Genomic DNA, 24696 nt, shown 5'->3' with positions numbered 1-24696 from the left:
CCCGCCCCCTCTCCGCTCCTCCCGGCAGCCTGCGCGTACCCGCGAGTTCGAGTTTCCAGCAGACTCAGTCTGGTAGCGGAACCCGGAGGCGGGGCAAGACGCCTGGGGGCGGGACACTGTCTTGAGGGGGCGGGGCCTTCCGATGCGGCTCTGCAGCCACGTCCCACCGTCCCCCTCTAAAGCCATCCTGGCTTCGAGATCTACAGGACTCCAGACAATGTCTGAAGTGAAGAGCCGAAAGAAGCCGGGGCCCAAGGTGGCTGCTGCCCCTGAGCCTGAGAAGCCGAGTGATGGCAGGAAAAAACCCGAGACGCGGGGGGACGCGGGCTGGGCGGACCCCCGCACCGGGCTCAGTCTGCTGTCTCTAGCGACGAGCCTGGGCCTGGCCTGGTAAGTGCTCAAAGCTGCAGGCCGTGGGTCGGGCCTCGCGTGGGCGCCTAGCACCTCGAGCCAGCCCATGCTCGCTCGAATACGCTCATTTAACTCTGTTCTGGTAGCATGCTTCTGTCACTACCCGCTAAAGTCTGGGAACATGCCACCCAGAACTCGGAGCACACTTTATCAAGCATCTCCTGCATGGCACAAGTTTGCACATAACTAAAAACCGCTACTTCCTGTCCACTCTGCAGCCTTGCGGATGAGTTTGCTCCACCCTCCACCAAAAAAAAAAATGCACTCTTAAAATGTCTGCAGCCTAATAAAAAAAGTTCGAGCAACAAATGCTAATGAGGCTTTCTCCTATTTAGAGCAATGGTGCCTCCATTAAAACTCTAGCCCTTTTTTTTAGATTTATTTTTGTTTATGTGTATGAGTGTCGGTGTATTTGTGCACGTGTGTGTCTGCAGGTATGCAAGGATCCCGCAAGAGAATGTTAGATCCGATTAGCTGGAGTTACCAACGGTTGTAAGACACCAGACATGCATGTTCTTAACAGCTGACTAAAAGACTGTATAGTCTTATTCCTAAATTACAAGTTGAACTGTATGTAACACTATAAAGAATATGTATGTTTCCCCTTAAGACTAAACATTCTTGTTTTGTTATTGTTGTTTTTGGTTTTTGGATACATGCTTTCTCTGTGTAGCCCTGACTGTCCTGGAACTCACTCTGTAGACCAAGCTAGCCTCGAACTCAGATATCTGCCTGCCTCCACCTCCCTAGTACTGGTGTTAAAGGCATGTGCCACCACAGCCTAGCTATATAACACATACAACCCAGCTATATACACATATTTTTATACTTTATTTGGAGTAGTGGGGACACCACCACCCCATGCAACATTTGTAGTTTTAATACCAAGCATATATTAGAGATATATTAGTATCGTGCGGAATAAGCTAATAGAATTCAGAAGAGACTGAATATCCTAGAGGCTAGAGCACTTTTGATGCAGGTGTATTTCCAGTTTAGTTTATTGGTGACACCCTGAGTCCTGGGGTTTTGGAGGGTCTATGGTTGAGTGGTTGGTTTGGATTTTTGAGACAGGCTCTTAGATAACCTAGGTTGGATTAGAACCCACTATGTAGCAGAAGGTGACAGTGAACCCCTGATTCTCCTGCCTCTACCTCCCAAGTGCTAGGATTACAGGCGTTTGCCACCATACCCTGCTTGAGTACTGGGTTTTTTTATAAGTTAATAAAAACTTGTTCTAATGAAATATGGATCATTGTTCTCTTTAAAAAGAACTTTATTTAATGATGGTGTTAGTATTCAAGGAATATATTGATTTTGATCTAAATGTGTTGGATTTGCTGTTTTAAATAAACTACTCACACCTTAAAATGCATGGCCTTTTTTAGGCCATGGGAACATGGTACATTTTGTATTGGGAAAGAATATTACTAAGTTATTGTTGGTTCTCTCTAGGGCAGAGTGTCTCACCCTGTGGGTTGAGACCCCCACAGGGGTCACATATCAGATATCCTGCATATTAGATATTTACATTATGATTCATAACAGTAGCAAAATTACAGTTATGAAATAGCAATGAAAATAGTTTTGTGGGACTCACCACAACATGAGGAACTGTATTAAAGGGTCCAGCATTAGGAAGGCTGAGAACCACTGCTCTAGGGCTTAATACACGTGATTTTAGTTGCTACATTTATTAATGTAGATCCCATTAATTAGACAAAGCCTCATAATTCATTAAGTAAACCATATCACAAAATATTCAGCTTTTTTGGTAATTCAGGTTCAAAAAAGGATTCAATTGAGACAGCAAGATGGTACATCTGATAAAGGCATTTGCCCTGCAGAGCCAAAGGACAGCCTGAATTCTATCCCCGGCACGCACACAGTGGAAGAAGAGAACTGAGTCCCAAGAGTTGTCCTCTGACCCCCATACATGCACCATGAAAAACTTGTGACCACATACACACAAATAAAAATAGTAATGAGGTGGAGGGCAATTGAGAAAGACAATAAACTTCAGTCTCTGACTTACACACACATACACACACACACCTTAAAAAGTTGTGCTTCATCTCAGGGATTTAACATTAGGGAATAGAAAGACAAAACATGTTAGTTATACTGATTAGAGAGATTATTTATAAGCTGAGCTTTAGCCGAGTGGTGATAGTACACGCCTGTAATCCCAGCACTCTGGGAGGCAGAGGCAGGTGGATTTCTGAGTTCGGGGCCAGCCTGGTCTACAGAGTGAGTTCCAGGACAGCCAAGGCTATACAGAGAAACTCTGTCTCGAACCCCCCCCCCCCAAAAAAAGCTGAGCTTTGTCTCTGCAAAGTTATTTTTTTTAATGCCAAATCAAAATTATAAAGCGAGAATGTAGCTCAGTGGTAAGGGTGTGACATGTGCAGGTGCGTGGTGTACCCATCCATATGGAGGCCACACCGCAACATCTGCGCCTCTCACTCTCCACTCTCTTTGAGAGAGAATCTCACTGAACCTAGGACTCACCGGTTGGCTAGACTGGCTGGCCAGAGAATTCCTGTGATCCTGTTACCTCTCACCCTCTCTCCTCACGTGCTAGGGTCACAGACACGAAAAGCAAGCACCTTCCCACTGGGCCATCTTCCCAGCTCCTCAAAAGCTCTTTTAACAAGGAATAGGATTCAGGACTTTTTCTCTCATGCAGTATAACTTTCTCTATAAATCGCTCTTAACCACTGAGCCATCTCTCCAGCCCCTCTATAAATCTTTTAATATATTAGCTAACTCTATTTCTAGGGTTTGTTGTTGTTGTTACTGTTAATAGAGTTTCATATAAAATATGGCATTAAACTTTAAACACTCGATGGTTTTTGTTGGGTGATTCGAGTTTTGGTTTTTGTAGAGATGGGGTTTCACTACGTAGCCCTTGCTGGCCTGGAACTCACCTATAGGCCTCCTAAGTGCTGGGATTAAAAGTGAGTACCATGGCTGGCCTTTTTGGCTTGGGTTTTGGTTTTTCGAGATGGGAATCTAGCCTCAAATTCAGGGCACTTCTCCTACTTCTCTTTCCAAGTGCTGGGATTACAGGCATGGGCCACCACACCCGACCTTGCCCTGGTTATAAATGATAGAGTACAGTCAGTGTTCCCTTGAACGTTAGGTAGCTATAGACGGTATGAGGCAATGGTAGATGGGCATTGACCCTAAGAGTGACCTGGAAATGAACCATATTAGCTGCTTCCTGGGATTGTTTTTCCTTTCTCTGTACTAAGTTGAAAGAGAGGCAGAGAAATCCTATTAAGTCCTCAGTCAGCTGTCTGCAGCCACCTAAGACTTCCTCAGAGGTGGCGCTGTGAACCATTCACAAACATGGGGTTCTAAATTTGCCTGAGGCCTGGATAGCCCGGGGTGGCTGGGAGGGAGGGAGGATGCTTTTGGAAAGTCCACACTGGAAGCCAACTACCCCATTGGGTCCCTTTCTCTTATAGCTTACATATTTAAGACTTCACCTTGCTGAGCGGTGGTGGTGCACACCTGTAATCCCAGCACTTGGGAGGCAGAGGCAGGCGGATTTCTGAGTTCGAGGTCAGCCTGATCTACAGAGTGAGTTCCAGGACAGCCAGGGCTACCCAGAGAAATCCTGTCTCAAAAAAAAAAAAAAAAAAAAAAAAAAAAAAGACTTCACCAAGGGCTGGTGAGATGGCTTAGTGGTTAAGAGCACTGACTGCTCTTCCAAAGGGCCTGAGTTCAAATCCCAGCAACCACATGGTGGCTCACAACCTCTTCTTGTCTGAGGACAGCTACGGTGTACTTACATATAATAAATAAATAGATCTTTAATTAAAAAAAAAAAAAAGACTTCACCTGTGTGACAGAAAAAGGGCCAAGCAAATCCCTGCTCCCATAGAGACCCACAAGCGATCAATACATCTGTCCCCAGCTTGGTTTGTTACCAAGTCGGCCCTCTAAGTTCAGCTTTGTGTTCAGTGGTAGGACTACGGCTGTGACCAAGTGCGTGCAGAAGGGAGTCCTTTGAACAGACAGCCATAGGCATGCAGGAGAGATGGAGACATGCACAAAGGGTCCAAAAGAGAGGGCTAAGGGGCACTGACCTGCCGAGCCTTCACAAGACCCTGAGAACCCTCAGGACCACAGAGGAAGGCGGCAAGGACAGCAAGAATCAAAAAGATGCAAGGTCCTCAGTGACCTAGACACTCTAGACATTGGTAATGTGTTTTTATAAATATGGCATTATTTTATTTCTCCAAAACCCATGAGATATTATCATTCCCGTTTTTTAGATAGGAAACAGTAGCCATTAAAGTGGTTAATTTATCGAAGGTGGTTGGTTATACAGCTAGTAAATGTAGAACCAAAGGAGTCTAGATATTTAATATATGTAATATGTTGCCTCATCTCAGTGTTAATCCAAAATAAGATCAAGTTTCTAAAGCACGGGGTAGTGGCCCATGCCTTTCATCCCAGCCCTGAGGAAGCAGAGGCTGCCAGGTCTCTGGGAGTTCGAGACCAACCAAGACTACATAGTGAGTTCCAGGACAGCCAGGGCTACAAATGAGATCCTATCTTGAAAGAACAAACAAAAGTCTGGGAATAGCGAGTTGGGCATAAATGCTTCATGATCACGGCTATTTGCTGCTCTTGCAGAGGACACAGGTTCTGTTCCAAGTACCCACTTAATGCTCACAGCATCTATAACCTCTGACCCCCCACTTCTGGCCTCCTCACACACCAGGCATATACATACATACATTCATTTAGATAAAAACTCAAACATTAAAAATAACTGAGGGGATTGGAGAGATGGCTCAGCAGTTAAAAGCACTGGCTGCTCTTATAGAGGACCTCAGTTCAATTCCCAGCACCCATATGACAGCTCACAACTGTCTGCAACTCCTGTACCAGAGAATCCAGCACCCTCACACAGACGTACATGCAGTCAAATCAACAATGGACATAGCATTAAAATAAATAGATTTAAATGAATAAAATCTTAAATTTAATGAATTCTAAAGCCTCTGAAACTAGAAACCCCCAGCACCCCAGTCTGGGTTGGTCCTTTCTTCATCTAGAAGCTGCACCCCTTAGTAGACTCTACTTTCAGGTCTTTGGCAACCTCATCTAAGCAAAAAGACTGGGAATTGCTCCTGTCAGAATCAGAAGATGAGTGGAGATGCCTCCCACTCATTAAACAGGGAGAAACGCCTTGGACATAAACCTGATTATAGCCAGTTGAAGAACGTGATTCCCCGGGGCTCAAGCAGCTCTCGTTGGCATACTTTCTTGACTTCTAGAAAACAAACATCCTCTTCCTTAATTTCAAAGGAGTTAATATTTATGGAGTACATACAGGTAGGGAATAAAATGGAGCACAACTCCCCAGCACTGTAGAGACCACATCTTGTCTTTCTCATCTCTACCACTAAGTCAGAGAGACATGCTGCTTTTTCTCGCCTGTATTATCCACTGGTAGCAAGGGTGACTCGTACTTTTTGGTGAGAGGCTAACCTAAAGGATAACAGGAAAAATAACATCAACGTATCAGAGGCGTTTCCACTAAGCTGGCATCGCTTCATGCTTGAATTTGAAGAGAAATCCAGCAGTAAACAGTATTAAAATGTCTAATACAATCAAAAGCCGTCAAACAAACTGTCTCTGTCTCTCTCTGTCTCTGTGTGTCTGTCTGTCTGTGTGTCTGCATCTGTGTGTGTGTGTGTGTGTGTGTGTGTGTGTGTGTGTGTGTGCTGGACAACATTGCTGGGAACTGTACTTGGGTCTTCAGAATGGCAGCAAAGACTCCATCTTTAAGCCATCTCTTCAGGCTCAGTAAGGCATTTTTTTTTATAATGGATCAACTTTACTCAAAGTCCCCTATAATAATGTTTTTACTCTGAGTAACCTTGCTTCTCTGTAGATGTTTATGAGAATAAATTCATGAAGTAGTCACGTGAACACCAGATGATAAAACTAGTCATTGAAATGGACTCATTTTTATGGGTGGTAGGCCTTGACTATGAAAGAGGAAAATGCTTAAAATTCATAATTCGACAAACGAAATTATGGGGATGTAGCCCAGCAGTGGAGTGCTCCCACAGCGTGACCCAAGTTCTAGGTTTATTCCCAGCAACAAGACAAAGGGTTTTAAAAAGGTGGAGGTGATGTTTAACCATCATCCATCTTTTAAAATTAGGGAAACAATGCTTTTTAACCTGGGTTTTGTTTAAAAGTTCATATTAGCCGGGCAGTGGTGGCGCACGCCTTTAGTCCCAGCACTTGGGAGGCAGAGGCAGGCGGATTTCAGAGTTCGAGGCCAGCCTGGTCTACAGAGTGAGTTCCAGGACAGCCAGGGCTACACAGAGAAACCCTGTCTTGGAAAAAAAACAAAAACAAAAAACAAAAAAAAAAGTTCATATTAATACACAAAACAGAAGTTGATCTCAACTAAGTTTATAAACTGTGACTATAAGTGTCTCAGACATTAGCATGCATGACAAACATTAGCATCGTCAAAGGAAATTTATTGCCTCCAGCAATGTAAATACTCGTTTAGCAAAAGTATCCATTTTTGCTTTACCATCGTACAAGGAGTTAACCATGTGAAACCATGTGTTCAAAACACAATTCAGCTGCACATTGAGAGGCCTCTCGCCTCTCTATGAAGCTTTGGAATCCTTTGTCTTCTTTGGGAAAGTACTATAAAATATGATCAACAAGGGAACCTCAGCTCGACTGCATAGTCAGATTACCTGGGTAGCTGTTAAAATATCCCATATCCAAGCCATATCCATGACTAATTAAGTAGGAGCCTTTGTACATGGGACCCCAGGCATGGCTGTGTCACAGCTGGCTGGTGATTGATCCCAATACTTAGGGAAATCTTGCAGTCGCTAATGTAGATCGTGTGACTTAGGCACTTCTCATGATTCTGTTCTGTTGCTTTCTGACAACTCTATGCACAAAACATGTGGAGTGTGGAAAATTGACTTACAGTAGATAACCAATGTGATATTAAGCCTAAGGCGTTTCTTTTGTGCCTACTCATTTCAAATCTTCTCCACAATCATGTTCACTTATTGTTTCAAAGATTAGGATAAAGTGCCTAGCTAACTCATTCAATAAAGCATCAGATTCTTAAAGAGTGTGATAACTTTTTTTTTTCTTAATGTGTGTGAGTGTTTTACCTGCATATCTAAGCATCACGTGTGTTTGGTGCCAGTGGAGGTGAGAAGTATCTTAGTTCCCCTGAAACTGGAGTTAGACTGTTGTGAGCTGCCATGCAGATGCTTGGGGTAAAACCTTGTGTTCTTTAGAAGATCAGCCAGTGCTCTTAACCACTGAGCCTTCCTCTCTCCAGCCCAAGGACAGTTGGTTTTTGGTTTTTGGTGGGCTTTTTTTTTTTCCTTCATTTTCTTCTACCTTCTCCTGTTTGGCAGATAAAGAGAGCACTCCAATTTTGTTTGCTTATATGCTGGATCAAACCTGGGGTCTTTGGCATGTCAGGTGAGCACCCTTCCTACCACTGAGCCGTACCCTCAGCACTAATCTTATTTTTTTGTATGGCTGTGTGAGTGCACATGTGGGTGCGTGTGTATAGAAGCCAGAGGTCAACCTCTGTGATCGTTCCTCAGGAGCCAGCAGCCTTGGTTTCTGAGACAGAGTCTCCCACTAAGATCTGGGTCTCACTCATTAGATTACACTGACGATGCCTGGGAATCCTTGTGTCTCTGCTTCCCGGGCTCTGGGATGACAATGTGTATCACCAAGCCTAGCTTTGTATGTGGGTGCTAGGGAGCAAACTCAGATTCCCCATGCTTACATGGCTAGCACATTATCAACTGGGCCATTTCCCTATGCTGTGAGCCCTCACTTCAGAATGACATCTACGCTGTGCCTACAGTATACAGTTGAGTATAGTCAGAGTTGTCACACCCTGCTTTGCAGATGTATTCTATGACTTTGACAATGGCTCTCATCTGTATTTCTATCTCTTCCCAACTTCTTTTTGAGACAAAGTCTCATGTAGCTCCAGCTGGTCTTTAAGCCTTCTACTCACTATGTAATAATGGAGGATGGCATGACCTGTGGACCTGTGGTCCTGTGGTCCTCCTCCCTCTGCTCCCTGAATACTACAATTACAGGCATCCATACCATAGTCAGGACGATAGTTGAGATGATAGCCTAGTAGTGCTAGGTATTGAACTATTAACCTATATCCTCAGAAGAGATCAAAGTTTTTATTCCAAAGAGTTCAACTCTGGATTCTTCCAAAACATTTCTTTCTCTTACATCTGTTAGAGATGCTCCTGTGCCTTGCTTCCTGGGCCATGAGCTCTGAAAAGAAGCAATGTTGACTCATCTTTGCATTGAGCTAATGCAGTCGCCTCCCACACAGCAGGGCCGCCTGGATGGTGGAGTCATCTGACTAATACTGCAGCAGCTATCTGAGAATACATATTGTTCTCACCAGGAGTGAGTGATAGTCACTAGGGTTTTTTTTTTTTTGTCTTTTCTAGGCTTGTATTTCAACAATCAGAAAAGTTTGCAAAGGTAGAAAACCAATACCGGTTACTGCAAACGGAGAGCAGCGAGTTTCAAGAACTTCAGAGTAAAATCAGTTCAATTTCCAACAAGGTAATGAATTAATTAACTTATTTGGGGGAGATGCTCCCCTCTCCACTACTACCATTCTTTGACGTCAGGTCAAAGTGTCCATCTTCTGCTTTAAGCCATCACTATTTCAACTCCTAAGCGGACTCTCTCCTTCTTGGCATTCTCCCTGTGATCCAAGTTAGTTCCCAGAAAGCGTTGAAGGCTGGTTGTTGCTCCAGCTGGGCCTGATAGGACAGACACACCTTTAATCTCAGCCTTCTGTAGACCGAGGCAGGCAAATAAATCCCTGTGACTTCAAGGCTGGCCTGGTCTACGCAGCAAGTTGCAGACCAGGCCAGGGCAACACAAAACAAGCAAAAGTATGTTTAATCTTTAGATATAAAGTTATAATGTGGGACCAGGCAGATGGTTTAGTGAGAAAAAGCTCTTGTTACCAAGACAGATGTACTCGGCTCCAACCAGTCAATGAAACCTAACACTATTACTAGTTACAAGCAGTTCTCAGAACTTGTGTTTAAATGAACGTCTGTGATGCAACTACATGCGTGTATTAAAGTGGCTTTTAGACATTTCGGAGTGTTCTTCTTTTATTAACTAGTTCTGTTGTACACGTGCCATCTAACGCCTGGATAGCACACTGTTTCACCTATTACATGGATCCTTCATTCAGATGGTCCCAGAAAGCTGTCGTCACACCGAATGCCCTCAGGGATTTTCTGCATCTCCCTTCCCTCAGATACTGTTCATGTTCATCAAGAAGTGTGTTCCAACGCCGGGCGGTGGTGGCGCAAGCCTGTAATCCCAGCACAGAGGCAGGCGAATTTTTGAGTTTGAGGCCATCCTAGTCTACAGAGTGAGTTCCAAGATAGCCAGGGCTATACAGAGAAACCTTGTCTCGAAAAAACCAAAAATCCAAAAAAACAAACAAACAAAAAAGATATGTTAAATAACTAGGATTATGAGTTCAGGTATACATTTTTCTAACATAGAGCTATTCTATTAAATTTGTTTAAACTTTTAATAATAAATATTTCTGTCAATGCGATTCAGATGTGCTTGGATATTTTAGGCATCTTCAGAATTTGAACCTTGTATATGTTATGCTCCTGATTGCTAAAGTATGTTTTTCTAATATAAAAATGATTAAGTAGCTCAGGGATTGTTTTGTGTTATAAATACAGCTTGAGTCTACTGAAAACACGCTGCAGGAAGCTACATCATCCATGCCTTTGATGACCCAGTTTGAACAGGAAGTATCTGGCCTCCAAAGATCCATACGCGACATTGAGAATAGTGAAGAGATGCTCACACAAAAGATGCAAAACCTTAATGAGAAATTCCAGAACATTACAGATTTCTGGAAGAGAACCCTGGCAGAAATGAGTGACAACGCAGCTGTCTTCAAATCAGAAGCGAAAAGTACACATTCAGAAGTTACCATGAAGATTAACTCAGCTGAGCAAGATATAAAATCACTCAGTGAACGTCTAAAAGATTTGGAAGACAGCACACTACGAAACATCAGAACAGTGAGCAGGCAAGAAGAGGAAGATCTTCTACGAGTAGAGGCGCAGCTTAGCTCTGACACAAAAGCAGTTCAGAAGCTAGAAGAGGAACAGCACATGCTCCTAGCCAGAGATGAAGATCTCACCGATAAACTTTCCAGCTATGAACCCAAAGTAGAAGAGTGCAAGGCACACTTGCCAACCATAGAAAATGCTGTCCACTCTGTCCTCAGGGTCTCTCAGGATCTGATGGGGACGGAACGGAAGGTGGAGGAACTGACGATGCAGATGTTCAACATGGAGGACGACATGCTGAGGGCAGTATCTGAAATCATGGAGATGCAGAAGACGCTGGAGGGAATTCAGTATGACAACAGCTTGTTAAAGATGCAGAATGAACTGGTTGTTCTAAAGGGGAAAGTTCATGATTTCATAGCATATTCAAGTGCACGAGAAAAGGAGACTTTGGGAGAATATAACCTAGAAAATAAGGGATCTGATGATTATTAAGTTTGCTGCACATCTTCCGATGGGCTGTCCTACTAAGTGGGAATCATTCAGGCCTACATTTTTTCAGTTTTTCTGTTCTGCCTCATGTTCCTGGAGAATACAAGGAGTATGCACCGTATGGGAGCATGCATCTAATCAAACGTTTATCTTTTTAAGCTCTAAAACGTGCTTTAATTATTTTCATAGAAATACTTCTAAAATATATATTGCTCTACTTTTTAAGCAGTATATTTACATGTCTTTCTAATAATTAATAGGCATCATTATGAATTGTATTATTGTATCTATCTACTATAGAGATAGAGAGATAGACAGATAATCTATAGCAAATATTAGAACCTTTTACCATTTCACTGTGACCCTCATTATCTGTTTTCTAAGCTATGTCTGTTTCTCACAGCTTTTCTGTCACCTGCTCTTTCAGGCAGTTGGGAGCATACCTTCCTCTCCCAGGTTTTTGGGCTTTTTTTTTTTTTTAATTCAGACAACCAAGTTCATAGGAAGTGTATGTAAAATAAAAGGTGACCTTCCTGCAGGAGAACCAGAGGGCTCTCCTGTGAGGTAATACCACATTATGAAAACAGAAAAGTATTTTCCTTTTTGCAAAGGTTCTAAACTGTGTTATAGATACTTATAAGGGGTTTAGGATGTGAGTAAATGTGTTCTTATTGTGTCTGCATAAATAGCCTTTTCTATTAACTAGTTATGTTTTGAAGTATGAGTTTATGGAGTATCTTTGTGTACCTGAACTTTTATTTCTAAAGTTTGAACTGTGTGTCAGTAGAGTTTACTGAATACAATTAATAGATACTTAAAAACATGTTGATAAGCCTGTGCCTATTTTAAAGAAAAAACAACATAGCACTAATTTGTGATAATAATGACATATTTTTGTCATGATTTTAAAGCTTCTCCAAAGTATCAAACTAAATTTGATTCACATATTAACTTTTTAAAAAAAAATAGAGCTAGAGCAAAGCATGGTGGCGTACACCTTTAGTACCAGCACTCCAGAGGTAAAGGCAGTTGGACCTCTAAGTTCAAGATCACCCCGGTCTACATAGTGAGACTGCATCTCAAGAAAAAAAAATAGGGCTAGGAGATAGCTTAATAACTGAGCTTGCTGTGTAAGCACAGGGACCTGGATTTGATACCAGACCCTGACATAAAAAGCTAGGTCTAGCATCCCCTGCCCATAATACCAGCCCCGGAAAACAGAGACGTGAGAAAACTACTGAATATGTGTGTCTGTGTATTCCTTTGCTAAGAAATTTGTTCTAGGGCTAAGAAATGGCTCAGTGGTTAAGAGCACGGGTTGTTCTTGCAGAGGACTTGGGTTTGATCCCAGCACCCACATGATGGCTCACAACCATCTGTAACTCAGCTTCCAGGATATCCAGCACAGTCTTATGACTCCTGCTAGGTACCAGGCGTGGCAAAACATTCATATGCATAAAATACATATATTTTAATTTCCTATTTAGCAAAAAATCACCATTGTACAGATCTAGATAACATTTAACGAATTTTCCTTTCTTTCTTTTTGCTTGTTTGTTTTGAAGTTTTTTGTTTTGATTTTGAGACATAGTCTTGGGACATAGCCCAGGTTAGTGTTAAGTCACCATCTTCCTGCTTCTGCATTTCAAGCAACAGGGAACACAGGTGTATAATGGCACAGGGCTTCATATTGTTGTGGTTTATGGCACATTGGCGGTATTATAATACCACGAATTTTGTATCTCTGTATCTCTTTTGTACCTCTGAGATACACTTTTGTATCTCTGTAATTGATAATAAATTTTATATCAGTTAGCTTATAGAGAGTACTGTCCATTTATTTAAAAAAAAAAATCAGCGCACAAAGCAGTTTTACATCCAGGCATGGTGGTATGTGTCTATGACACCCAGGTTTACATCCAGGCATGGTGGTACGTGTCTATGACTCCCAGTTGGAGCAGGAAGAGTCCCCGTTGATGGCCAGGCTGGACCACCTGGCAGGACACTAACAACAGACGTTTTACAAAGTGAGGAGCTGAAGAGACAGCTTGTGGTTAAGAGTGCATGCAGCTCCTCAGAAAGCCAGAGTCAGTTCCCAGCACCCACTCAAGGCTGTTTGTTCACAATCACCCCAGCTCTGGGGGGTTCGGTGCCCTTCTTTTGGTCTCCATAGGCAACCAGACTCACTTGCACAAACTCACACACAGATACAAATGCATACTCATAATATAAAAAGAAACCAGGGCTAGGGAGATGGCTCAGCAGTTAAGAGCACCCGACTGCGCTTCCAGAGGTCCTGAGTTCAATTCCCAGCAACCACATGGTGGCTCACAACCATCTGTAATGGAATCTGATGCCCTCTTCTGGTGTGTCTTGAGAGAGCAATGGTGTACTCATATAAATAAATAAATAAATAAATAAATAAATAAATAAATAAATAAATAAATGATAAAATAAGTTTCACAAAAATAAGCATCCAATTATGTTTAAGCTTTTGGGTATGAGATTTTAAAATGTATTTATTTAAAAAAATAATAAAATAAATAAATAAAATGTATTTATAGCAATGCTTACCTCAGGAGCTGGAGCATCACCCTGCAGTTAGTAGCACTTATGCTTTCAAAGAGAACCCGAGGCTGGTTCCCAGCACCCACGTGGTGGCTCACAACCATCCATAACTCCAGTCTCCTCCACAGGCATTGAGGCACACACATGGTGCACAAACATGCACGTAGGCAAAACACCCATACACATAAAAGTTGTGAATTTTTAATTACAATTTTGCAGTCACTGCTAGACCTGTCGTCCTCCAGAGAGGCTGAGGACCACCCGCTCCGCAGCCTGATACTGCTCAGCCGGGGGCATCAGGACTCTGTCAGTAGAACTTGTCTGTGATTGTCGTTAGTAGCTTTCTTAAGAATCAAGAAGGCTGTAATTCAGCTACATGTATTCGTACATCACAAATAAGCTAAACTGTATGTTCTGTAAATCTGTTAACTGTGCTCAAAAATTCTTTGGGGGGCTGGAGAGATGGCTCAGGGGATGAGAGCACTCGCTGCTCTTCCAGAGGACCTGGGTCTGATTCCCAGCACCCACATGGCAGCTCACAACCGCAACTCCAGTTCCAGAGGGATTCAGCACCCCTTCTTCACAAGCACCAGACATGCAACCAATGTGTAGGCACATAGGCAAAACACCTATACGCATAAAATACCAAAATACATTTTTAAAAATTACAGGAGGGGCTGGAGATATGCCTCAGCTGGTAGAATGTCTGCCCAGCATTTCTGAAGCACTGGGTTCTATCTCCAGGACTGCATAAAACCAGGTCTTTTGGCACAAGCCTGTAATCTAACACTCAGGAAATAAAAGCTAGAAGATCATAAACTCAGGGTCATCATCAACTTCATAGAGAACTCAAGGTCGGCATGGGCTGCATGAAACTCTGTCTATACATATACACATAACACATATGCATACATATTCACATGCATGTATGCATACATATTCACATACATGTATGCATACTTACATATATACATGCATACATACATACTACAAGCTGCAAAAGACTGTCTCTACATTCACGTACTTATACATACAGGCTGCATGAGACTGTCTATGTGTAGCCGCCAGCAGCTACATGTAAACTGGGTTACCTGTTGAGAGAATTTTGGGGTCATAGGGAAGAGCGGCAAAAAGAACGTACGGCTAAGTCAATGTTCACTGATCAAAGCCGTAAACTTTAATGGCGCCAGACCTTATAACAGTTCGGGCAAACCCTCCCCCCAGACTCCAGGCTGAGTTCCGGTGGAAGTTGTCTAGCTTCTCTTGGAGGTCTTCGTCTTGACTGCTCCGGCAGCTGGGTGGGTCACCTGTTTAATTCAGGAATCCCTATACCAGGAAGAACAATGAACTTAACCTTTACTACGTGCACTCCACCCTAGGTGGAGCAGGATCCTGGCTAACTGGGAGAAGTTAACCTTGACCAAAGTCAAACTCTGACCAAGTGCAAGACTGCCCCAATATGGCTCTGTACATGTCCTCCCTTTTTTTATTAATTTGAACACGAGGAGGTAGAAAACAAGTGGATAAATATCCTTCATAAGAAGGCGGGCCTTAACCAGGAGGGGAAGCATTGACCGTAATTCCTCTTAAATATTGTATAACGTCTTTTTCAGAGGAGGGGTAATAGGCTCCCTTATTATTTTAAGGACAGCCTCTCGACGTTAACCCCTATGCAATTAGGTGTACTTCCTGGGGACTCAGAAGCAGAAATTCACCTCCCCATGCAGTGCTTTGCCTCGCACGTCTCGCTGGTACCCATGTTTGTTCAAAAACAAACACACATAGATCTGAGTTCTATGTGGCTCCCTCTTTGGAGATCCACTTGTGTAAGTTTTGAAGCCAGGGGGGTCTGCAAGTGTCTTTAACAGACATGTAATCTCTCCATCCAGGTGAGCCTGGGTGGAGACAGCCAGTCTGCTTAACAGACAAGGTCAAGAGTTAAAGGTGGAATAGGATTAACTTGTCCCAGAAGTATCCAATTCAGTTGTAAATTAACAACTTTAAGGATCCAAAGCTTGGCCTCTGAGGTGGGAGAGGTAGCCTTGTGAATCAAGAATTAAGCTGTTACTTCTCAGGAAAAGTGGAGACTATATGTTAAATTAACACAGCTGGCTGAAGATTGTTAGCCATCTTCAAAATTGGAATCTTCAATATTGGAATTATTTCTAGACCAGTCTATGGTTGAGTCAGCTGAGCACAATAAGGAGAAGAGTCATTTTAACTCTTCTAATTAATTTTTCCTAAGCTAGCATAACAGTCTCCATGTTCTGTCCCACAAAGTCTAAAAGCTTGAAGCTAGGCAATTTATCTAACCTGGGACATTTAACAATTGAGGTAAGTCAAGAACATATACCCAATATAGCTCTTATGTTACCATGGTCTGGGCATTCAGCAAGCACACAGTCAGCATATCTTCTGCAGCATTCTGTGGAAAAAACAGAGGACATGCCTTCTCCCCCAATATTAAATCAGGATCATGGCATATGTTAGTAAGTGAATTCCTTCATTTCACCTAGACATCAATATGTCTAATTACAAGATGTCATATACATTTAGCAAGGAGTTTCTTGGCATCTAAATTTTAAAATTTTTTTTTTTTTAAACATGCAAGCATAATTTAAATTATATGCACAGGGACACAATTTCCCCTCTCTTCTTTCTTCCAAGAAGATATTGTTTTATTAATTTAAGTTGGAACACAAAGTATAAACCATAACATAGGCAATAACTATGTAATTATATAAAATATAGTTGCTTTTTCTGTTAGAGCAGTTGCAACTAGACAGCCTAAAAATGAATCATTAGTCACATGTACATATTTTTTTAATCTTTTAAATTAGAAATATGAATATCATTTATCTGTAATAACTAAGTCCTCTAGGATTAACACCATTACGTGGTAGAGGTAGAAATTGAGGACATCAAGAACAAATCTTTATAATTTGATGTGCACAAAATATAAAATTATTTCAAATACCTAAAGGACAGTCATTTAGAGAACATATCCTTTGTTCTTAGAAATTTGAATCACATTTGTATAAACTGTAGAAATTAAGAATTAGCAGTATTAAAAATGGACCAATTTTAAGCAATTATAAAACCATGAGCTATATATATATATATATCTACTATTATTAAAAGCTTGACCTTTAACATCTTAAAAATAGCTGCTATAGCACCCAATTCAGGTATCTGTGTTGAAGCAGGGAGAAACTTAAAGGAATAAACATGTGATCTGATAGTACAAATTATCTTTTGGATAACAATTATTAATTTTGCCTAAAAATGCTTACCATGTAATAGACCAACCATTAATAATAAATTTGATTGTTGCTTGAAGCAAGGAACAAACGTTTCCTACCTTGAAAACAGAGGTTTAAGACCTTCTGTGGCAAGCTTAAAATGAGGTAAATAAGATAAAGCCAATTAATATATCTTAACAACCTTTGAAAGCCATTTACCTAAAAATTCTAAAAGTCTATAGGAGCAAGGGCCTGTAACAAACATTCTATGAACATTATACACTGAAAATTTTAAGATCTTAACTTCTAGTATTGAAAGAGAGACAAACATTTTTTTCTCACAGGACATAAGGCTGTTAGCCATTCCTTGAGGCAAAAACTTTCTAATGAAATTGCTTTGTTGTTTCTTTAAAATTAGAAGCAAATGTTTTTATAATTATCAGAATGTAAAGTAAAAAACCAACCCTTTAAATTTACAATAATTTTATAGGGAGTAGACAGGCCAAATGTTAATGCTTTTATAGCCTCCTTGACCTTTCATAGATTTGAACTGCATTTTAACCCACACCTGGATAAGTCAAAAACCTTTTTTTTTTTTTTTTAAAGCCAAACACTCCCTAGGTGGGGCCTGTAAGGCAGAAACAATTTCTCAAAACTTCCTCACTAGCTTCCCCTGAGGCAGCTCTAAGCTTTGCATTAACTCAAATGTAAATTTTTTTATCTGCCCTAGGATCCACCTTGAGTCCTTGGCAAGGACTGGTATGAGATTCCTCAAATGTAAATATCTTCTAATCTGAGCCTTTTATCTAAGACCAGACCCAAACTATCTGTCCTGCAAGGACATTTTGAGGATTAAACAAAAGAAACCTGTAATTTCATGGTCAAAGGAACCTACTTGATATCAAATACATTTCTACAGAGATATCCTTTTTAATTTTGGAGGGTTAAATTTTGCTCCTACCATTGTAGCCTATAAACTTGTGGAAAAGAGGCAATGGGCCTCTAAAACCCATAGCTGTATCACTCTCAAAATTATCTTAATTACAAAATGTTAACAATTACGAGCCTGCAAACTGAAAACTGTAGCCAATGACACACTGATTTTTATTGTAACTCAATGTTTTCTTGCAATATTAGAGCACAATTGTAATTTTGGAAGCAAATCTCAATTTTAAACAATCTATTTTCTTTAAAATCAATGGCAAACACATTTTTACAGCACAAGGTTTGTCTGCCAGTGTAACTTATTAAAGAGACATTATTTTAAATCTTAAAATCCAATCTCCAGGCCAAGATTCACACAAAACACCATGCCAATTTAGGAGCGTCTTAAAGGCCTGTATTTCCTGGATTGCGTCATGCCATGTGGTGTTCAAAATGGCGACTACCCTAAACTACCAGCCTTAACCATCATGCCACGTGTTCAAAATGGCGACTACCCTAAACTACCAGCCTTAACCTAACTTTTGTTAATAACATTATACCTTTTAAATCATGTGCAGTGACTTAAGCCAATACTCTATAGTCAAGACATGTAAAATATACCTTTAAATCCAATTATAAACAAGAACAAAGCATGAGTGGCGTTAGGCCACGTGTAGTTAGTTAAGATAGCTCTAACACTGAATCACCAGTTTTAAACTAACCTTTTCTTAATAACACTATACCTTTTACATAATAACCAATTAATTTATAACTCTTTAGTCAAGAAATGTAAAGCCTTATATCATTAAAACCAATTAGAAACAAGTATAAAGCGACTAGATGAATTTCACAAGCCAAACCAAGGTCTTCCCAAATCTCGAGGTTTCTGGGCTTTTAAGAGCGGCTTTTTCCCCAGCCATGTTTCTGTCTTGGGTGAGTGAGCTACGCTGCCGCGGCGTGGCTTTGAATCAATCCCCACACAAACTGTGGCTAGCTCAAAAGGTTACCAGCAGATGTAATCTTTACCAATTTTTTCTTTTTAACATGAAACAGTCATTCACACAAAGACACAGAGAGGACATAAACATACACATAGACAGACAGTCGGTCGGTGCACCGGGACAAACACGGAAAGATACACAGAAAGTTAAGCGTGCTTGTTAAGCAATTGCATCCATTTTCCTCTTTAAACAGCTCTTAGAAGCTGTAGACATATGCCTATTTTTAAAAACCCCTTTCTTTTCGCCGAAATCAGCTCTTACGAGCTTTGGGCAAATGCCTACCAAATTCCTTCCCCATATTTCCCTATCTTATCAACCCAAGCAGTCCTGCGCTGGGTCCACGCAGTATGCTTGAAAAACTGTATCCATTCCTGCACTCACAACCATAGACACGAATTCACTAGCGCTAGTTTTGCCCTCTATGTTGCTTACCGTGCGGACACCATTAATTTTCACCTTTTTCTGCGAAGCTTCGCTGGATAGGGCTACCTCAAGAAATTCTCTCGTGCCAGGTCTTCCCACGTTCAGGCGCCACTATGTAGCCGCCAGCAGCTACATGTAAACTGGGTTACCTGTTGAGAGAATTTTGGGGTCATAGGGAAGAGCGGCAAAAAGAAAGTACGGCTAAGTCAATGTTCACTGATCAAAGCCGTAAACTTTAATGGCGCCAGACCTTATAACAGTTCGGGCAAACCCTCCCCCCAGACTCCAGGCTGAGTTCCGGTGGAAGTTGTCTAGCTTCTCTTGGAGGTCTTCGTCTTGACTGCTCCGGCAGCTGGGTGGGTCACCTGTTTAATTCAGGAATCCCTATACCAGGAAGAACAATGAACTTAACCTTTACTACGTGCACTCCACCCTAGGTGGAGCAGGATCCTGGCTAACTGGGAGAAGTTAACCTTGACCAAAGTCAAACTCTGACCAAGTGCAAGACTGCCCCAATATGGCTCTGTACATCTATGTACACATATATACATACATGCATACATACATACGTACAGGCTGCATGAGACTTTGTCTGTACATACATATACACATATACAATTCAACAATTACAGGGATAGCTAGGGATGTAGCTTGGGAGAGCGGCTGCCTGTCATATGCAAGGCATGTGCCTGAACTTGATCTCCAGCTCTGAAAAGCGAGGAAGAAAAAGAGGAGGGAGGCGGGGAGGAGAGCGGAGGGGAAAGGACCTCACCATTTCTAGTCTGTTAGCATGTTGTATTAAGTTTCCAGTTTCCAAGTTCACAATAAATCTTCTTCCAAGCCACCAAGTGAAACGAAGCAGCTTCCTATAACCTGCCTCCTAAGAATGAGCTTTAAGATGTCCTCACTGAGCTATACGATTAAGCTGGACTTACTCCGCGGAAGTAGACACATTAGCAAAAGGCGGCCTAGTGATCAAATAGACAGAAGTGAGCCTTCTCTTCCTCTCACTCATGGGAAGCTACTTCAGCAAACCAGTGCATTGCGAAATGTGATCTCTAACAATGAAATATTTAACAATTGCCACTAACTTTGTTCATGTTGGTAGCTACTAGTTAATGTCGTAGTCTGCATAACCTTATCACAAGCTGACTTCCCTACCAGAGACACATTCTGGGTCACCTGTCTCGATCATTGATGTAGCAGAAAGCTACTGAAGAGAAAGTCCTCAAATACATACTGAAACCAGCCAGGCGGTGGTGGCACACACCTGTAATCCCAGCACTCTGGGAGGCAGAGGCAGGCAGATATCTGAGTTCAAGGCCAGCCTGGTCTGCAGAGTGAGTTCCAGGACAGCCAGGGCTATACAGAGAAACCCTGTCTCGAAAAAAAAAACAAATCCAAAAAAACAAAAACAAGAAAGAAAGAAAGGAAGGAAGGAAGGAAGGAAGGAAGGAAGGAAGGAAGGAAGGAAGGAAGGAAGGAAGGAAGGAAGAAATCAAATGAGTATTGGAGCCAAGAGGGAGTTTGCTACCTTGGATTAAGTAGTCATTATAATATTTTTGTTACAGTCACTGTTTTTAAAATCTGCATTCAAAATACTATCTGGGAACCAGGGAGATAGGTCAGCAGGTCAAACTAAGAATCTGAGTTTGGATGCCTACTACCCTCATAAAATTTGGGTAAAGAGGGGTGTAGAGGGCTCAGTGCTTAAGAGTCCCTACTGTTCTTGCAAAGAACTCAAGTTCGGTTCCCAGCACCCGCACCCACATGGAGGCTCATGACTGCCTGTAATTACACTTCCAAGGTATCTGAGGCCCTCCCAGATGAGCCCAGTCCACATGGGCTCCTGATCTGTGCAGTACACACAAACTCACACAGGTCTATACACGTGTTAATTTTTTTGTTTTTGTTTTTTGTTTTAGTTTTGTTTTTTTGGATTTTTTTTTTTTGGATTTTTTTTTTCCAGACAGGGTTTCTCTGTATAGCCCTGGCTGTCCTGAAACTCACTCTGTAGACCAGTCTGGCCTCGAACTCAGAAATCCACCTGCCTCTGCCTCCCAGAGTGCTGGGATTACAGGCGTGCGCCACCACCGCCCAGCCACATGTTAATTTTTTTAATGTTTTTTTCAAAAATTGGTATAGGGTGCAAACCTGTAATTCCAGCTCCTGATGGAGACAGGATGAAGCCAGGAGCCCACTGGCCAGCTAGTCAGCCAGTCGGTGAGCTCCGTGTTTATAGAGGCAAGAGACACTTTGACTCAAAAAATAAAGTGGTACCATGTGCAGTGGCACAAGCCTTTGATCGCAACTCACAAGAGACAACGGCAGGTGGATCTCTGTGAGTTCATGGCCAACCTGGTCTACATAGGACCTTTCAGACCAGGGGTAGATGGTGAGACCCTGTCTCAGAGAAAGAGAGAGCGAGAGCAAGAGAGAGAAAGAGAGAGAGAGAGAGAGATTGAGAGAGAGAGAGAGGGAGGGAGGGAGGGAGGGAGGGAGGGAGGTGAAGAGTAATAGTAACGCCTAGGTGCTGGAGAGGTGGCTCAGTGGTTAAGAACACTGACTGCTCTTCCAGAGGTCCTGAGTTCAAATCCCAGCACCCACATGGTAGTTCACAACCATCTGTAATGGGACATGATGCCTTCTTCTGGTGTGTCTGAAGACAGAGACAGTGTACTCACATACATTATATAAATAATTCTTTGAAAAAGAAAATAGTAGAAGACACGTGCGTCACACCTTGACATCCTCACAGACAAATGAACCTTAAATGTATGTGTATGTGTGTTTACCTGTGTGAGTGTCTGCTATGTCTGTGGAATGACAAGGGTTGTGGCTACCATAGGCTAACATAGGCTCTGAGAATTGAACTCACGTCCTCTAGAAGAGCGGCAAGCACTCTTAACTGCTGAGTCATCCCTGCCTTCTCCCAGTTATATCTTAAATAAAGCTTTTTTGTTTAATTAAAAAGCCTGCGCTATCTTAATAAAACTATTCTTTTTTTTAAACTGAGGAATCAGGCATTTCACACAAGTCTGGACTGCACAGCAAGACTCAAGACTTCAAAAAAAAAAAATACCAAATAGCATCTGGAGATTTCTTCTCTTCTCTGGCTATGAAGAAAACACCCATCTCCTTTAGCTTGTTCTGTTACTAACAGAACAATAAGGGACCAATGATGTAAGAACCATCAAAAAATAAAAATAAAAACAAACAAAAAAAATCCAAAAAAACAAAAAAAAAAAAAAAAAGAACCATCAAGAAAAGTCATTTCCAATAATGTTTTATAAAATGTCCTGAATAGGTTTCTTAATTGTTAACAATATACTTAAATGATTTTAACTTTCTTTTCTAATTCCTTTTGTGGGTTTTATTTTGGGGGGGGGGGGGGAGAGTTGTGTTTTCGATACAGGGTTTCTCTGTGTAGCCCTGGCTGTCCTGGAACTCACTCTGTAGACCAGGCTGGCCTCAAACTCAGAAATCCGCCTGCCTCTGCCTCCCGACTGCTGGGGTTAAGGGTGTAACCCAGAGGCCCCCAGCCCAAGGCTTGATCTTTCGATGCTATATTTTACCTATGCTTTCCCAAAGAGCAGTAAAGTCATAAGGGAGAAAAAAAACACATGAATTTGAATTTTAAATGTTGAGTTTTGACTCATTTAATCACTGTGGTATTGTATTTCCTTATAGTATCAGAAATGTGAAGCTCTCTTGGAACAACTGAAGGCTTTCGAAATAGTGGCTCATCTAAAGCTCCTGCAGGAAGAAATTGATGAGATGAAAACAAGGTCTAACGGGATAACTGAGAAGCAGGGTATCCTGAATAACACATTAACAAGTCTTTCTGAAGACATCATAAAAGTAGACGAAGGTACAACGTCCATGGCCAAAGATATGGGCCTCAGGATTACAAGTGTGAAAACAGATGTACGGCGGATTTCCGGTTTCGTAGTGGAAGTTGAATCGTTGACAGAGGCTGTACAAGCACTGGAGAATAAAGTCAAAAAAGTAGAAACAGCTACGGTAGAAAATATAGGCGATCTCCTGTCGAGCAGCATCGACCGAACGGCGGCACTCCGAAAGACCGCAAGCGAAAATGCAAAAAGAATGGACTCGGTCGCCAAGAGGCTCGCTGAGCTGCAGGGCGATTTCGATGAGCACACAGATAGGTTTTTAAGCCTGGAAAGTGACAGGGCTAAAGTGCTGAAGGCAGTGAGTTTTGCAAACGATCTGAAGCCAAAAGTCTATAATCTGAAGAAGGATTTTTCCCGTTTGGAACCTCTGGTAAATGACCTAACACTACGCATTGGGAGGCTAGGTTCTGACTTAATACAAAGAGAGAAAGAAATTGCTTTATTAAAGGAAAAAATAGCTAATTTAACAATAGTCCAAGCTGCGATTAAGGACATTAAAGATGAAATAACACATATTTCAGATTAGTATATTATGTAAATTAGAGTTGTTTTTTTTTTAATGAGATTGATGTTGTGAATAGACTGATAGGAAATAGTGATATTTTGGAATAAATGTCATTTTGTGTTTGATACGATTTTGCTCCGTAATTTTTTTTAACTTATTCATATGTGTGCGTGGGTGGGTGGGTGCAGAGAGTGTACAGGATTCCCTGGAGCTAGACTTACAGACAGTTGTAAGCTGTCTGACGTGGCCAATCTCTCCAGCCCCCAGTAAAAAATTGAAACAGATTGAACATTTGAAAGTTATCATGAGGCCGGGCGGTGGTGGCGCACGCCTATAATCCCAGCACTCTGGGAGGCAGAGGCAGGTGGATTTCTGAGTTCGAGGCCAGCCTGGTCTACAGAGTGAGCTCCAGGACAGCCACGGCTATACCGAGAAACCCTGTCTTGAAAAAAACCAAATCCAAAAAAACAAAAAACAAAACAAAACAAAAAAAAAAAAAAAAAAAGAAAGTTATCATGATTAAACAAGTGAAATTTATCATGTCCCTCTGGGAGACAACCCCTCTGAGTGTTTCTTTCTTTCTTTCTTTTTTTTAAAGATATATTTATTTTATATATGTGAGTACGCTGTCACTGTCCTCAGACACACCAGGAGAGGGCATTAGAACCCATTACAGATGGTTGGGAGCCACCATGTGGTTGCTGGGACTTGAACTCAAGACCTTTGGAAGAGCAGTCGGTGCTCTTAACCCCTGAGCCATCTCTCCAGCCCCCTCTGAGTGTTTCTACGAGGGCATTTCCAGAGATCCATAAATGAGGGGGGAGCGTCCACCATGAAGACGAGCCACCCGTGGGCTGGGATCCCGCACGAGGAGAAGCTGCTCTCTGCTCAGCTTTGGACCGCGCACTTCGCCGGCTACGCCTTTCCTGCCAGGACAGACTGCATGCTCCACGCTCCACGAGCGAGCCAAAGCAAACCTGTCCTCCGTTCTTGTCAGGTATTCTGTCACAGCAATCAAAAAGCAACTCGCACACTGCCAGCCAGCCCGGAAGCCTAAGTGTGGTTGTTCCCTTGCTGAAGAAC

At 41.9% G+C, this 24696-nt stretch overlaps 1 protein-coding gene across 2 annotated transcripts; it reads left to right on the top strand.

Moving 5' to 3' along the window:
* The first annotated feature begins 126 nt into the window (after positions 1 to 126).
* On the top strand, positions 127 to 23738 carry Ikbip (IKBKB interacting protein). 2 transcript variants are annotated; one of them, XM_052165433.1, is made up of 3 exons: positions 127 to 390; positions 8928 to 9045; positions 22885 to 23738. In XM_052165433.1, exons 1-3 carry the CDS (start codon positions 143 to 145, stop codon positions 23632 to 23634), a joined length of 1116 nt encoding a protein of 371 aa, XP_052021393.1. In that variant the 5' UTR covers positions 127 to 142; the 3' UTR covers positions 23635 to 23738. The 2 variants fall into 2 exon arrangements, with proteins under 2 accessions (XP_052021393.1, XP_052021392.1); XM_052165432.1 differs by lacking the exon at positions 22885 to 23738 and adding an exon at positions 10206 to 12856.
* Positions 23739 to 24696: the final 958 nt, after the last annotated feature.

This window comes from Apodemus sylvaticus, chromosome 20, assembly GCF_947179515.1.
Source record: "Apodemus sylvaticus chromosome 20, mApoSyl1.1, whole genome shotgun sequence".
Lineage (NCBI taxonomy): Eukaryota > Metazoa > Chordata > Mammalia > Rodentia > Muridae > Apodemus > Apodemus sylvaticus.
The sequence above is the reverse complement of the archived record's forward strand: the minus strand, read 5'-3'. Positions and strand labels throughout refer to the sequence as shown.